Source organism: Calliphora vicina, chromosome 3 (assembly GCF_958450345.1).
Source record: "Calliphora vicina chromosome 3, idCalVici1.1, whole genome shotgun sequence".
NCBI lineage: Eukaryota > Metazoa > Arthropoda > Insecta > Diptera > Calliphoridae > Calliphora > Calliphora vicina.
Genome location: NC_088782.1, coordinates 13,178,426 through 13,196,442, shown reverse-complemented (window position 1 = coordinate 13,196,442; position 18,017 = coordinate 13,178,426). Strand labels below are relative to the sequence as shown.

Below are 18,017 nucleotides of genomic sequence, written 5' to 3'. Positions count from 1 at the left end.
TAAATAAAAGTACCTTTTATTAATAAAAGGTACTTTTATTAATAAAAGGTACTTTTATTAATAAAAGGTACTAATAAAAGTACCTTTTATAAGTAAAAGTACCTTTTATAAATAAAAGTAACTTTTATAAAAAAAAAGTACATTTTATAAAAAAAGGACCTTTTATAAAAAAAGGACCTTTTATAAAAAAAGGACCTTTTATAAAAAAAGGACCTTTTATAAAAAAAGGACCTTTTATAAAAAAAGGACCTTTTATAAAAAAAGGACCTTTTATAAAAAAAGGACCTTTTATAAAAAAAGGACCTTTTATAAAAAAAGGACCTTTTATAAAAAAGTACCTTTTATAAAAAAGTACCTTTTATAAAAAAGTACCTTTTATAAAAAAGTACCTTGTATATAAAAAGTACCTTTTATAAAAAAGTACCTTTTATAAAAAAGTACCTTTTATAAAAAAGTACCTTTTATAAAAAAGTACCTTTTATAAAAAAAGTACCATTTATAAAAAAAGTACCTTTTATAAAAAAAGTACCATTTATAAAAAAAGTACCTTTTATAAAAAAGTACCTTGTATATAAAAAGTACCTTTTATAAAAAAAGTACCATTTATAAAAAAAGTACCATTTATAAAAAAAGTACCTTTTATAAAAAAAGTACCTTTTATAAAAAAGTACCTTTTACAAAAAAGTACCTTTTACAAAAAAGTACCATTTACAAAAAAAGTACCTTTTATAAAAAAAGTACCTTTTATAAAAAAGTACCTTGTATATAAAAAGTACCTTTTATAAAAAAGTACCTTTTATAAAAAAGTACCTTTAATAAAAAAGTACCTTTAATAAAAAAGTACCTTTTATAAAAAAGTACCTTTTATAAAAAAGTACCTTTTATAAAAAAGTACCTTTTATAAAAAATAACCTTTTATAAAAAATAACCTTTTATAAAAAATAACCTTTTATAAAAAATAACCTTTTATAAAAAAGTACCTTTTATAAAAAAGTACCTTTTATAAAAAAGTACCTTTCATAAAAACAGTGCATTTTATAAAAAATTTACCTTTTATAAAAAAATGTACCTTTTATAAAAAAGTACCTTTTGTAAAAAAGTACCTTTTATAAAAAAGTACCTTTCATAAAAACAGTGCATTTTATAAAAAATTTACCTTTTATAAAAAAATGTACCTTTTATAAAAAAGTACCTTTTATAAAAAAGTACCTTTTATAAAAAAGTACCTTTTATAAAAAAGTACCTTTTATAAAAAAGTACATTTTATAAAAAAGTACCTTTTATAAAAAAGTACCTTTTATAAAAAAGTACCTTTTATAAAAAAGTACCTTTTATAAAAAAGTACCTTTTATAAAAAAGTACCTTTTATAAAAAAGTACCTTTTATAAAAAAGTACCTTTTATAAAAAAGTACCTTTTATAAAAAAGTACCTTTTATAAAAAAGTACCTTTTATAAAAAAGTACCTTTTATAAAAAAGTACCTTTTATAAAAAAGTACCTTTTATAAAAAAGTACCTTTTATAAAAAAGTACCTTTTATAAAAAAGTACCTTTTATAAAAAAGTGCTTTTATAAAAAAATACCTTTTATAAAAAAGTATATTTTATCAATAAAGTATATATTATCAAAAAAGTACCTTATATCAAAAAAGTATCTTTTATAAAATAAGTACTTTTTATAAACAACCTTTAGCGAATTACTGAAACATTTCAGAAAATCATACTTCTCACAGAAATGATCGACTCTAAAAGAATTTCTAACAGTTTTGATTTTTTGCTTATTTGAAGATTAAAATAATAACTTTTAAATATTGCAATTTATACATATAAGTATGAATATTGAAATCTTAATTAGCTATCCATAATAGTGCGTGTGCCTTTAATAAACCAATTTCTTTGTCTTACTAGAGTTTATCGCCCTCTATTATCGAATTAATTTTCAATTGCTAAGGAAATTTCCCATTAACGCAAATAAAAATAAAACTCATTAAAAAACTTATTAACTAGAATCGTTGACTCTATCAACGTAATCTTTGAAGCAAACATTTTATGTAATTTTAAATGGAATAATTAAAGGTATTTGTTAAGTTTCTTTTATGTTTACCATTTCCTCGTTAAGTTTTAACTTGTAGAACTTTTCTTATAACTTTTAATGTTGCTGTTATTATCAAGTTATTGGGAAAAACAACAAATTAAACTTTTTTTGTTAAACTACAACCTAAAAACTAATTTCCTGTTTGGCAAGACTCACCCCAACATTGTGTTTTCAATGATTGTTTTTTAGTGAGATAACAATAACACGAAAGAGAGAGATAGAGAGAGTCGGAGTTAAATCGAATTTTTATGTAATTTGTTTACTAGTACCAAAAGTAAAGTAAATAAAATTAAATATAGAATTTTTATAGTAAATACATATTTTTGTTAAAATAACTAATTTCAGCAAAACTCAAAATTGCTGCTTTAAATTCTTTATTAAACCATTGACCATAAATCTTCATTTTCCCTAGCAAGATATTAGACAAATATAAAGTCTTTATAACACTTGTAAGTCTCGTAAATGAAAATTCTATATAAAATATAAAAAAAAACTAAAATAAATACTCAAGATACTTACAAGCTCTGTAATAAGTGGTTTTGTGAAACATACAAACGACAACAAATACTTGAAAAAGTACAAAAAATTTTTACACAAAATAACTGAAATAAAAATCCATATCAAGTACTTGAGTGTATAAAAAAATAAAGGATTTGAAAATATTTCAGTTTAGTTTCACACACAAATACATTCCTAAAGTTTACATTAAGGCTTTTTTTTCTTAAATAATCCTAAGCTTAAGTTTTTATTTTTTGTCTATATTGAAAGGATGTAAGGATGTTTGTGTAAGTTTTTGTGTCAGTATTTAATTTAAGGTTTGTGCATACACATGACTTAATCACACTTAAATATTTGAAAAATAGTAAAAAAAAAGTAGATTTAAGGAGATATCCTTGACCTCTTAACATTTTTTCAATTATATATGCAAATATTACCAGAATTTGTAAGTCAGTCAGTCACTCAGTTAGACAAATGATTAAATGAGTGAATGTGTTGTAATCTGGGACGTATAATAAGGGTTCCACTTAGTTTTTATAGGTTATTAGCTCTCATTTAAACATCAGATTTATAACGAAAGAAATATCAAAATCTAATTATAAGTTTCCACTTGTATTAATTTAATATTTTATTACACTGTGTGTAATTTTTTAAGTCGTGGAAATATAACCATATACGGACACCAGTACGTGATAAAAGACAAAAACAGTTTTGCACAAAGTCATGCAATTTTTTTATGGGCCCCCTAAATATTAGGGGACTCGGTGTCATGTTTGCGAAAAAGTGATCATTTTCTCAGGCTGATATCTTGCAAACAATTCGGAATTTTGATTTACTCTCTGAGGCAAACTTATAGACCTTGTCATAAAGAATAAAAATTGTGAACATATAAAATCAAAACAACTTCATCTTCAAGATCAAAATCACAAAAAAACTTTAAAAAAACCGATTTTTTTACCTTTTTTCCCCTGTTCAGGTCCATAGGTAACAAACCGTTCAAAATTCAAGGAAATAATCAACTACAAAAATGTACCTAAGATCTCAATGAACAACTTTATTGAACATATGAACTTCCTAGGAATGATTCTTAACACCGTTTAGGTAGGTCAATATAAGTTAGTTAGAAAAAACTAAAGGAATTAAGTGTTTTGGGCCACAAACTATTAAATTATTATAAACTAAAGCATACTTTTAGGCAGCTTTAAAAAATGTATTTCTATATTTATTTCGATTTTCTCAAAGTATTTTTGCGATTTTGATCTTGAAGATGAAGTTTTTTTGATTTTATATGTTCACAATTTTTGTTCTTTATGACAAGGGCTACAACTTCGCATCAAAGAGTAATAAAAATTCCGAACTGTTTGCAAGATATGAGTCTGAGATGATATGAAATGATATTTTTTTGCAAAAATGACACCGAAGCCCCAAATCCTTGGGGGCCCATAAAAAAATTGCATGACTTATGGCAAAACTGGCAGACACGGGTCTTTTTGTTTTGGTCTTTTATCATGTAGTGGTGTCCGTATATGGTTATATTTCCATGACTCAAAAAATTTCACACAGTGTAATCGAAGTGGAAAAAGTGTTACCAAAATTATTAAAAAAGCCTACAAATATATATGATTGTTTTTACTTAGTTCAGCTCTTTTACTAGCAAAAACAAAAACCTCAGCATTATTTAGAACAAAAGAAATTTCAAATCAAATTATTTTTTTAAACAAATTTACAGTTGGGTTAATTTAACATTTTATTACCCAAACTACACTTAATTAATTTACTTTTTGATTTTCAATAATATTGTATTACAATTTGCCCATAATTTCCTTACAATTAATTTCGTTACACAAATACAAAAGATAATTTTTACACCTCATTGAAATTACAATAATATAAAAGAGAAAGATTATGTATACTTTACATCAATTTCAATTCAATGATTTCAAAAATTTAATACAAAATAAAAAAAAAATAACAAGCATCAAACGTATTAAAGCAATAAGTACTGGCAAAGAAAATTTGTACGCAGAAATATTGGAAATCTAATACTCTATTTAATCTTGACACACAATTGATAGAATGTAAACGAGTCTTATAGATTGAAAATGCTGGATAGAAATGCTACAATAAAATAAATCCACAGTGTTGTAGATTTATTAAGAAATACCTAGATATTTTGTATTGCAATTCATGGAAGGCTACAAAGCTGATTTGTTTCTCACAGAAAATACCAAACCAACATAAACACCTTTAGTTATTGGTTTAGGAAATTTGTTTTCGTTTTATTTTTTTTCTTTTCTACGATTTATTTCCACCTGTTGGCCAACCATACTTTTGCGATGTTAAGGACTCTAATGCTGGTTTGGTTTTGTTTTATTTGAGCCATTTTCCAACACCAACTTCCTGCGTGTAGTAATACAATATAAAAATTATTTCATCTTATTTTATTTATTTAATGTTTTTTTATGTTTATATTTTCTTTTTCACTTGTTTTAATGTGAAATGTATTTCATTTCACAAAAGTTGTCAGCAGTAACCAACCCTACAAGTTTGTAATAAAAACATTTGAAGAAAAACTTAAAGAAAAATACAAATAAAAATTACAAATATTAAAAGTAAAATAATGCAATTCTACGTTGAATTATATATACATATTTAAACTTATTTATTTGTCCTATTTTTTTTGTGTTAAACTTTTCTAGAGTTTTGATTAAAAGTGGAAAATAAAAAAAAAATAAAGAAATCTTTATGAATATTTCAAATAAAAAATTATATATATTTCTCTTTTTTTATAGCCTTAATAATGTCTAAAGTTAGTTAAAAGTTATTTGAATGTTAATTTGTGAATTTATGCATGAATTTTATTTAAACATTTTTTTCTTTTCTTTGTACAACTAAAACTGGGATTAGAACAGCAGAATCATAAACGACATAACAAAAAAAAAAAACAACTTTAATTACATTGTTAAATAAGACTAGACAATAGACCCTTTTATGCATTATATTTTCTCTTTATATTTTATGCGGTTTAATTTAGTTTCTAGCAGAGACATGTTAAGTCTATTGTTTTACTAGGACACACTGTAACGTATGAGTAATAAAGAATTGTTTATGCAGCATAAAATAACACTCATACGTAGCCAAGCGCAAATTTAATTTTCATATTTGTTTGTGTCTCTTTCAGCAAATAAATGTTGTTGCTGAAAGACAGGGATTAATTACACATTTTTATGGTTTATAGAGCATTTAAGCAGTCTGTATATAATTTGTTAAGAAAATTTGTAGATTCTAAAAATACAGAATTAAATAAATAAGATATATCTAAAAAAGGATGGTACCAACTAAAATCAGATACATACAAATCAGATAAAATCAGCCCAATTATGAATAAAAATTCCCCGATAGTTTCAATGGGAAAAAACTCCCGGGGATTTTTTTTCATAATTGGGCTGATTTTAAATAAGCCCTTAAATGTTTGTATCCAAAAACTGTGAACTGATAACCTGATCAAGTCATTAATAATATATTTTTTCATGTACGAACTTATGATGTTTCTCATTTATTTCAATTATTGTATTACATGTTTAAAAGTTATTGCATAATTTTTGCACTATTTTTTAATAAAAGGTACTAAATTAAAAAAAGTACTTTTTTACAACAATATTTTTTATATAACATTATTAAATTTATTTTATAATCTAATATTGTTTAAAAAATATTTTTTGAAAAAAGTAATTTTTTTAATTTAGTAACTTTTTTAAAAAGGTACTATTTTATTTTGAAAAAGTACTAAATTTAACTTTTTTGGAAATTATCAAATTTTGAATATGTTACAAAATTTTTCTTTAAAAATTACTTTTTTGAAAAAGTTATAAGTAGGATAATTAAAAGTTTTAAAAATTTTTAAGAAGGTATTTAATATTAAAACAAATTTAAATAAGTATTTTCTAAAAAAGTACTTTTTGCAACTCTTTAAGAAAGTGTCAAAGTATTGGGTGTATGACTTAGAAATGCGGGTTTTGTTTTTAATAACTTATATGTCATTTTGAAAGGTACATAACTGTCATTTATTCTCACTTAGTTATTGAATATTATAGTGAAAACAAAACATTTTTTTTTTGCTTCGAAAATGTCGAATTTTGTACCAACAAAGCGTCATATGCGGGAAGTTTTGCTTTACTTCTTTAATTTGAAAAAAAAGTGCCGCTAAAGCACACCGATCGCTCACCAAAGCTTATGATGAGTGCGTTCTATCGGTTTCAACGTGCGAGCGATGGTTTGTGCAGTTCAGAAGTGGTGATTTTGACACGGAAGACAAATATCGCCCAGGCCAGCCAAAAATATTTTGAAAACCAAGTATTAGAGGCATTATTCTATGAAGATTGTTGAAAAACTCAACAAGAGCTTGCAAACTCATTGGGAGATACTCAATCAGCAATTTCAAAACGTTTACGAGCAGCAAGATTCATCCAAAAGTAGGGAAGTTGCGTAACATACCAATTAAAGCCGAGATCCTTGGCAGAAGATTTTGCATGTCCGAAGTAATGCTTGAAAGCATTTGAAAAGTTCTGCTTGAGTAGCTCCCAAAGATTTTTCAAGCTCTTTTAAGTTTTACTCATGGAGTAATGTCTTCAATTCTTGGTCTATCTAATATTTGTTTCCCCTTTTTCTGGGATACGCTTCACTTCACAACAGAATATCCGAAATTGCCTTGATTCGTTCTTGGTCTCAAAAGATGAGCACTTCTTTTGGCTCGGAATCCATATGTTGCCAGAGAGATTAGAAAATGTTAAAGCTAACAATGGCCAATACTTTGAATAAACTTATATTGTACAAATGTTGCAAAATAAAAGCTAAAAATTTTAAAATATCCCGCATTTTAAAAATCTTTTAAAAGTGTTATTTAAAAATCGCATCGACTTTTGGAACTTTTGTACTTTTTAGACAACAGTAGTAAATTTAAAAAAAAGGATTTTTAGTTCTACTACTTAATTTTTAAAATATTATTTCCTTAAAATGTGAAAAATTTTCAATAACTTTTTTAAAACAAGTAAGAGAGTTATATTCGGCTGTGCCGATTCTTATATATCCTTTAGGTAAACAAAATTTATTTTTTTTCCCATAGTTGTTTTTTTTTAATTTTTTGAATTGTTATTTTAAATTTTTTAAATTAAAAAAAAAAAAAATTTGATGAAAAAAATTCCGTTTAATTTTTTTTTTTGCGATTTTGACCCATTGTAGGCCCAACTTACTAAGGTCATTATTGAAATATCTATCATTAGATATCCATTAGGCTGGTTCATAAACAAAAAAACTTTGGATTTTGTTATAGAACAACCGGAATATATATTAAGCACCGGGAAAAAATGGCGCATAATTTTTTTTATTAAGATTTAGGGATCGCTACCGGCCCTGGAAGTTTGGTGTTTTTGAAAAAATCACTGCCTTTCTAAGTTTTTCTATGTGGGTTATTTTTTTCAACAGACAGACAGACAGACAGACGGATATTGACTTCGCTATCCATAAGGATCCAGAATATATATACTTTATAGGGTCGGAAAATGATATTTGGGGAAATTACAAACGGAATGACAAACTTATATTTACCCTTCTCACGAAGGTGAATGGTATAAAAAAGAATGTTAGAGTTAGAATGTTCTAAATACATATTTTTCCAAATGAATTTCAAAAAAAAGATAATTAATTTCCAAAAAACTTATAAAATATGCAAAAGCTTGCTTTTCAAGCTTTTGCTTGAAAAACTTGCCCTGTTAGTAACGTAGTTGTATTCAATTTCATTTAAAAATATTGACTTATCATGTGTGCATATCAAACAACTATAAAAACTTTAATTAAAATCTCAATATTCATAAAAAGTTACATACATAAATGTTCAAAGCTTTATAAAAATTAATTATGTTGTTATGTTAATTATCTGCTGTGGTTTTATTGTTATTTATTACTACATACTATGTATTATTTTGTTATGGTAATTGTTTATATTATCATAAAAATTTTCATATAAATTCAATCGATTATATGACTGACCATTAACTGTAGGCGTATACATATTATCAATGCAAACAATATTAATCATACGTGATGTAGTCCGTTAATAAATTGTTTTTATATAAATACTTTATATACAATTTATGGTAATTTATATTGATATTAAATACATATTTGTATTAAAATAAACATAAACCTCAAATAAGTTTTTCATCTCTATATGTTTTTCTATATTATTTACAGATTTACGCACAGCATTTGATTTATTAGACAGAAATCGTGATGGCCGTGTTACGGCAAATGAATTACAATTTATGCTTAAAAATTTAGGCATAAATGTAAGAGATGAAATAATAAATGATCTAATACGAGAGGCGAGTCATTCGGGTAAGTGAACAAACAAACTGTTATGATTTTTTTTGAAATTTGATTATGTGGTAAATATTTATGAATTCTATAGTGGATTTATATTCTTTATGATTTATTGAAATTTTTGAATTTAAACGAATTAAATTTAAAGCATATTTTTAGGCGTTCGAATTGAGGTATTTGATTCTAACAAAACTATAGCAGAAAATTAGAGACTTCTAGATGAAATTTACATTAGTTTCAGTTATCATAAACTTTAATTTTGTCCTGAACACTGTAATGAAAACTATGTGTATGCTTTAAATATATGTAAACATATACTCGTGCACATGACATAAATATGTCTGTTAATTTTATTTTATAGTCTGCTATGTTTTTATATATTTTTTTTTGCATGTTTTCATTGATATCTTGAGTGGAAATTGTTTATTTTATATAAATACATATATACACCAACATATAAACATAAACAAACACATGTAAATTCACACAAACATTCATATGGATATGTAGTATATAGTAGAAACGAGTATTTTATGGTTCATAACCTTTTTTCTTTCTATTTAAACACTTCAGCAATACTAACTATAAAAAACACAAACTCTTACATATGTTTGTATATTAGGAATGCCCAGGTTATATGGAGGCAAAGAAATTTATATTGTGGAGCTAACTGTTGGTGAGCTAGATGAAATAACAAAATATCATTTTTAGGTTTTTCCAATTTTTCTCATATCTTTTCTGGTATCAAATGAAAGTTATAGCATTTAGCATGTATGAAATTTCCAAGCAAATTTCCCAAAATGTTCTAGTTTTTCCAAATTTAATTTTCATAGCAATTTTAGAGTTTGAAACTATGAAAAATTAGAATAATTCGGGAATGGTGGAATTTAATTGGAAATTTTTTTTATGCTATTTGATACTTCAATTGAATACCAATATTGTACAAGGTTTCTTTAGAAAAAATATGAAACAAATCGGAAAAACTAAAATTTAAGTTTACTATCAGTTTTGCTGGATTTTCTCTTTTTTCTTCCAAAGGAATTATATATTATATTGGTATCAATATTCAATTACAGGCCTTTGAAGGATATATCAAATATCATAAACGTATATTCCGATCAGGTCCCACCATTCCCAATTTATTAAAATTTTTCATAATTTCATAAAATTACAATTTTTTCCCAATTTTTAGCTTTTATTTTGAAACATTTATACAATATAATTTTATTTAAAGTATTGGCCATTGTTAGCTATGACCTTTTCCCATCTTTCTATAAACATATGGATTCCGCGACAAAAGAACTGCTCTTTTGAGGCCAATAACGAATCAGGCGAATTTCGGATATTCTGTTCCAAAGTGAAGCGTATCGCAGAGAGAGCATTCTGTATCGATCGTAACAAATAGTAGTCGGAAGGGTAGATTTTTTAACAGGTATTGCAACAAGCGGCCGAGCATTGTCATTATGTAATACTGTCTGGCCGCATAGTCTGGGCGTTTTTCGACAGACGATCGCTTCAAAAGAATCCGTTTCGTTCGGTACAGGTTCTCTGTGATGGTCTCGTCAGATTTCAGCAGCTCATAATAGATAGAACCCTTTTGTTACCACCAAATTCAGATAATTACCTTAGCGCCATTGATATTTGGCTTTGGGCTTCACATACGATATCTTGCGCTTCGGGTTATCGTAATGGAACTATTTTCCATTATAGCGTGAAAACATCATTTCGGACATGCGAAAGGTCTCTCGGCTTCAATTCGTATGGTACCAAATTTCCCTGCTTTTGGATGAATCCCGCTGCTCTTAAACGTTTGGAAATTGCTGCTTGAGTTGCTCCCAATGATTTTTCAAGCTCTTGTTAAGTTTCACAACAATGCCTCCAGTTCTTGATCTTCAAACTTTTTTTCAGGAGCTGGCCTGGGCGATATTTGTCTTCCGTGTCAAAATCACCACTTGCGAACTGCACAAACCATATCTCGCACTTTGAAACCGATGGAACACCTTTACCATGAGCTTCGGTATGCTTCAGCGGCACCTTTTATCAAATTAAAAAAGTAAAGCAAAACTTCCCGCATATGACGCTTTGTACAAAATTTTACATTTTCGAAGCAAAAACAAGTTTGTAGTTTAAACTATAATGTTCAATAACTAAGTGAGAATAAATGACAGATAAGTACCCTTACAAATGACATACAAGTTATTAAAAACAAAAACTGCTTTCAAAAGATACCACATTTATTGTAAATCGCGTAATATTAAGTCAAGAATTTTTCGTAATTTCATTAAAAAAATATAAAATTTCTATGAAAAATTAGAAAAAACTGACAATGTTTTCGCTTGTTTGGAAATTTCTTTCGTGGCATTTAGTAGACATTTCAAAAATCTCGCATTTGATACCAAAATGATATCTCAGATATGATTCTGAAAGGAAAGAAATAAAGGAATATGAAAAATCTCAAAAAAAAAATGGATGCTTTAATTTAGATTTTTCTGACTAAAATCAAATAAAAGTGCTCTGAGACCAATTTTTGCAAGAAAAATTTTAAATAAATTTTACTTTATTTTCCCCCAAATGGTTGACCTGGATACGTATGTACCTGTCTCAAACGAATATCAAATAGAATAAAGGAAATTACAATTTTGTCTGATTTTTCATAATTTCAAAAATTTAAAATCTATATATATAAAAATGAAATGGTCCATGTATGTAATGACATCACGTGAGAACGGCTGGAGCGATTTGGCTTACTTTTTTTATTCGATTCGAAATTTTCAGGAGATGGTTTGTATAGAAAAAAATTCAAAAATCCGGATAAACTCGAACATTTTTTTTTTTGAGTCCAGGCAACTGTAATAAAAAAGCTCCCTAAAGTATGCAGTATAAATCTAGATATTTTATTTGCAAATAAATAAGAACAGGCTGGTGTGCATGGGTTGGAGAAACTTGAAGAACTAACATTAGCAAATGCTACCGGGCAAAGCCGGGGCGATCAACTACACAGAGAAAACATATTCGTGATAGCAACTTCTTTATCAACTGAATTTCTGTTGTTAGAACTGAAAAATTCTACGTGTGCAACCGAATCATTCGATTGGCAACAAATTCGGTTGCTATCACGAATCTGTTTTCTCTGTGTAGTTTCTAATAAATATTAAAAAATTGGCTAAAACTGCGCCTGTTCGAAAATTTCTTTCATATCATTTTATAGCCATTTCAAACCTATTTAATTTAATGGCAACATTCACACGTTCCCATACTAAACACCTTTAAATCTCAATAGAAACTAAACTATTGGTCGGATCGTCTTGATCGCCTCAAAACGATTCTAGATACAATTTCTTTGGAATACATGTGGGCGTCGAGTATACTTTCCATCGACCATCAAGGAGTAATTTCAGTTTGAAAACCCACCCATCGAGGGGTAATTTGAAAACTTAAACATCTTTTCTGGGGCCACCTTTGTAAACATATGCATACATATGTATTTATATAGTATGTATATGCACGTGTGAGTTTATGTATATGTATGCATCCATAAATGTGCGTGTGTGTGTGTATGTGTATGAGAGTGTTTAAGTGTGCATGCTACAAACTTAATAGTCTCCGTTGCATTGTGGGCGTTGAAAATACTTAAAGCGCTTTATAGTTTGGAGAAAAACTTTTTTTATGTTTCTACTCTTTTCAAAAGAATTGAAACTTTAAGCAAAAAAATAGAGGAAAAAAAGTAAATTGGATACAATAAAACAGTTAATAAAAAGAATTACACAATATTGGTAGATTGAAAACTGAATTCCTTTAAAAGGATTTAAAAACATAAAAAGCAATTTAAGTAAAAAAAATCCAATTTCAAAAGCAAAAGACCTTTGTTTGGCCCTTAAAAATACTATATACATATGTATTTTGTTATTATTTGATTAAGCAAATTTATAGTTTTCCATTTATTGGTTGGCCAAATAAGTTGTATTGATCAATATAGTAATACCTCAAAATGTTGGCAGTTTTTAGGGTTCCCTTACTACAGATTTTAACTGATTTATATTCATTGTTTTCTTTTTTTTAAATTTTAAGTGATTTTTCGATTTTTAATTTTTTCTACTACTGAGAAAAAAAATTCTCGCTATAGTTAACTATAAACTATCTGAGTTTTTCTCCGGATTAAGCAACTGAGAGGCATTCAGAGTGCTTATATGTTTTGTAGTTTTTTAAAAAAAAAAATTCTCAGGTGTAATATTGAGAATTTACTCACCAATTATTTGAAATATTTTTCTACTTTGTCAAATTTAATAACATGTAAATTTCGCCTACTTACATATTTCCAATAACATTTCTCACTCCAACTCAACCACCAACTAAAGGAATAAATATTGTAAATGAATGACTGACTGCTGCTGTTAGTGTTTTTCTTTCCATTTTTTCCTATTTATTTTTGGCTGAGAACTTTCTAATATAGTTTATTACTTTAGCAGACAGAATATGTCACTTGTCAAACACCACCATGCTGTCAAACATGCATTGTATTGTACATGAAACTTGTTGTAACCCATTTATGTGTCATCGACAGTGTCAACATTGTACACAACACCTAATCCTCCTCATTTCTGCTCTTCTCTAACCCCCCCCCGCATAAATATTAGAATTAGCAATAATTTCCAACATGTCGCCACCCATATCAATAGATTGTTTAATATTTTAGTGCATATGGAATAAAAAAGTGTGGCTCGTGTGATATTTGCTGTTGAAAATGGAAAAACATGTTAAATATTAATAGCAAAACTTGTAGGGACTTTTTAAAGGGTCATTAGGAAAAATAACGATTTAAGTTTGTTTACATAAATGAAGAATAAGCATTTACAGTTACTATTTTTTTATCTAACTGCCTCAAGGTATGCTACAGTTTTTGAATATAATTTCTATTTAGTATTAAGTTCAAAGGAAAAGTAATACAATTATGTACTTTGCTCACTAATCCTAACCCAGCCATATCTACATCGATTTTAAATTTATAAAAATATATGAAAAGAAAATCGATTGGTCTTTGAACTAATGTAGAGATTTGAATGTACAAGCTAAATGATACGTATGATACGTTTTTTTATAATATAACAAAGTTGGGATTTTTTTGTCCACATTTTTTAATATTTTTTTTTGAAAGCCTGACTTATTCTGAATAATTTCTGTTATCTTTAATTTATATTGATTGCCAAATTTTAATGTTGTGGTAAATTTTCTAATTAGGGAAAATATTTTTCTCTTGTTTTATTTAATCCATTTTCCCTACTGACCACTTTTAAATACCCTAGCATGACTCCAAAAATATTGTTGATGTTTCTAAATAAAATTTAAGAAAAATTGCTTTCAAAAATCAAACTAAACCTAAGTTTTAATTAAAAACATCAAATTTTTTAGATTTTTTTCTATAAAAATAGAATCACCCTAATGTACCTGACATGTATGTAGTATTTTTTGCACAAACTTAATGTATGAATATAAAATGCAGTTTCTTGAGGATGTGTTTTAATAACAACTACACCAATAACATGTCATCACCTGGTAGTGCCCAGAAATAAAAGATAATTGAAAAAAAAACTAATAAAAGTTAAGTATTATACATTATAAATTTCCCAGGCGAAAATACACAAGATATTGTAAATTGTTAAAGATCTGGTGATTTCCCAGAAAAAGAATAATTAAATTTTTCCTACAATTGTAAAAGAAGTAGAATTTATTTCATTTTACTAACAGAAACATGAATATCTCATTCCATTATTAATTTTAGAAAAATCATAAACGTTAAAAACGTATTTTTAAAGTTTAGCCACGCCCAGTTTGTAAAATATTGAAAGTAGGCGTGGACATAATTTGAATATTAAAGATTGTTCTTATAATTGTGGTTTAAAATACAATTGAAATATTATTTGAGTTATGATTTACAAGATTTTCTCAAAAAAGTGGAAAAAATTAAATAAAAATAAAACGCTAAATATTTAAATTTCCCTGCATTGAAAAAGCACAACTTTGACAATTTAAACAAAATTTTTCAATTTATAAAAGGTTTATAAAACAAAATTTCCATAAAAAATCTGTTTTGTAAATCTTTGATAAATTTAAAAATTGATTATGAATAATGCCTATAAAGTTTAACGATCTAATTCATAATAACTTAAAACAGCTTTATAAGTCGTTAATAAGAATAAAATCGAAAAACAGTATTCATAAATGTTTAATAGTGTTATAAGTCTGTTATAAACCATTCACAAATTTGAAATATTTATTGTAGGTTCGACACTACTTTAAACCTACTTTAAGGTATTTTTTTTCCATTTTATCTTGAAAAAAGCGAATTTTAAAGGTAATTGTTTATAAATTTGCAATAATAGACGATAGTATTGCAATGTCTAAACATAATTTTAACTCCGCCGGGGAATAAATCCCATTTTAATAATATATGATTTTGTTTCATATTTCTCCGGCAGTGAGTTTGATTGCCATTTTTGTCATTTTCTTTTAACCTCTAATAGTAATAAAATGTGTAAACATTGTGGAAGAAGGTCCACACAATCGGAATTAAAACTACGTATTTCCACATAGAAATTCATAAAATTTTGTTAAAATTTAACAAAATGACAATGAAAATAAATTAATAAAACAAATTATAAAATAGTGATGTTTATTTTATCACAGAATATTCGTCATTCGAATACATTTAATAATATTTGTAATAAAATATATAAAAACGTTTGTATATTAATACATTTTAATAAAATATAGATTTTTTCTCTAAAAATTAGTTTTTATCTTCAAAAATGTATTAATCTATTATAAAAGAGAACACTAACAACGAAAAAGGGGAAATAACTGAGAAGCATTGCCAGCTTAAGCAAAAAACAGTACATTAGTTATTGTGCCTTTATCAAACGTTTATGAATAGAATACTTTTATTAAAGGTTTATAAAGCAAAAGTGTTTGTTAACAAATTTGTGCTTCAAATCTATAATAAGATTTTATTATGAATTAGACCGTAAATAATTTTATATTATTTTTTAGTTTATACATACAAATGTAATATTAATAGTTCAAAAACCTATAGATATTATTTTGATATAGTTTTAACTGACTGATCTACTGATTATGGGAGTTTTTTTTTAAAATGGCAAAATCTAGAACTTCGCTAATTTATTTGACGACTGACTTCAATTGTTTTCTTTTTTAAGTTAAAGGTTATGGACTGGAAATTCAGAAATCCACTATCAAAAATAACAAAGTCTAAATTTACACACCAATTTCATAAAAGAAACTAAAGATACTTCTTTATTTAATTCCTATTAAAATTCCTTAATAAAATTTCATCAGATAATGGATTTATAATTTAATTTTAATTTTGATATTGATATTAATTATAGTTGCTGTATTTATTAAATTTTATTCTTTACATCCTCTTCAACTTCCTTATTCATTGTTAGCTTAGGAACAAACATGCTATGTCCACTTTTTATGAAAATTTAGATATTTATTTTTTCAAATATTAAGCTTTTATTTCGAAAAATTTCTACAACATAAATTTATTCAACGTATTGGCCATTGTTAGCTATGACATTTTCCCAGGTTTCTGACAACATCTGGATTTCGAGCCAAAATAAGTGCTAGTATTTTGAGGCCAAGAACTAATCAAGCCAATTTCGGATACACTGTTCTAAGGTGAAACGTATTCCAGAGAGATCGAAACAAGTAGTAGTTGGGCGCGGCTATAAGGCAGGTGAGGAGAAACTTCCCAACCTCCTCATTCTAAATACTTCTGTGGCCGAGCGTTGTCATTATGCAATATTACGGTTACATGTCTGGCCGCATATTCTGGGCGTTTTCAAACGACAGGTTCTGAACAGATTTCAGCAGCTCATAATAGCTTTTGCTCCCAAAAACAAAAATCGCTTTCAAAAGATACGCCATTTATTGTAATTCCCCCATTTTTAAGTCATACACCCAATAAATCATAAATTTGTAATGAAATTATTGGATCTTTTTGGAATTAATATCATCTCGACTACTGATATCAAAAATCTTGATTCATGACTATTTTAATGACATTCATTGCTACTTTAAATCAAATAACAGAGTTTAAATAATAAAAATAATGAAAACCATTCATAATAAAATGTGTTAAGTCCACTAAAAAAACAAGTAAGGAAGTATGGTCGGTCAAGCCCGACAATATAATACCCTACACTAACCCTACCCTTTCAATAATTTATATTTTTGAGTGATTTTCGGAAGTGGGCCTTATATGGGGGCTATGACCAATTATGGACCGATCACTATGAAATTAGGTCGTGTGATTTATGTCTATATTAAAGTTAAGTATGTTGAATTTTGTGTGTGTACCAACATTTTTAAGCGATTTATGCACGTTAAAGTGATTTTCGGAAGCGGGTCTATATGGGAGCTATGACTAATTATGAACCGATCGTGACAAAATTTGGTGATAAGAATTTTGTGTATATAAAACTTATTTGGAGCGAAATTTGTGGAGATACATATATAAATTAAACCTTTATGACCGATAAAGTCCAATTTGGGGAGGACATTTGTATGGGGGCTAGGTGAAATAGTTTCAATAGGCTTGGTCCTTGAGCCGAAAAAATAATATGTACCAAATTTGATCGAAATATCTTCAAAATTGCGACCTGTACTCTACGCACAAGGTTTACATGGACAGCCAGCCAGCCGACCAGACGGACGGACGGACATCGTTTAATCGACTCAGAAAGTGATTCTAAGTCGATCGGTATACTTTAAGGTGGGTGTTAGACTAATATTTTTGGGCGTTACAAACATCTACACAAACGCATTATACCCTCCCCACTATGGTGGTGTAGGATATGCCGTATGGTAGGGTATGTAGGCTGTGCCGAATCTGATAAACCCTTCATCAAATTATAATTAAGAAAAAATTTTAAATATTTGTAGGTATACAAAATTAAAAAAAAAAATTTAGGGCCAACATTTTTTTATTTATTTTTTCAAATTCTTTTTTTAATTTAAAAATAAAATTAA

General features: G+C 27.0%; 1 protein-coding gene across 5 annotated transcripts in view; it reads left to right on the top strand.

The window, feature by feature from the left end:
• Eip63F-1 (Ecdysone-induced protein 63F 1) overlaps positions 1-18,017 on the top strand; it is a 122,188-nt gene that overhangs the window by 71,208 nt on the left and 32,963 nt on the right. For all 5 annotated transcript variants that reach the window (XM_065506358.1, XM_065506357.1, XM_065506360.1 and 2 more), the window contains one exon: positions 8,841-8,984. In XM_065506358.1, coding sequence (XP_065362430.1) covers positions 8,841-8,984 — 144 coding nt within the window. The remainder of the gene's footprint in view (positions 1-8,840; positions 8,985-18,017) is intronic.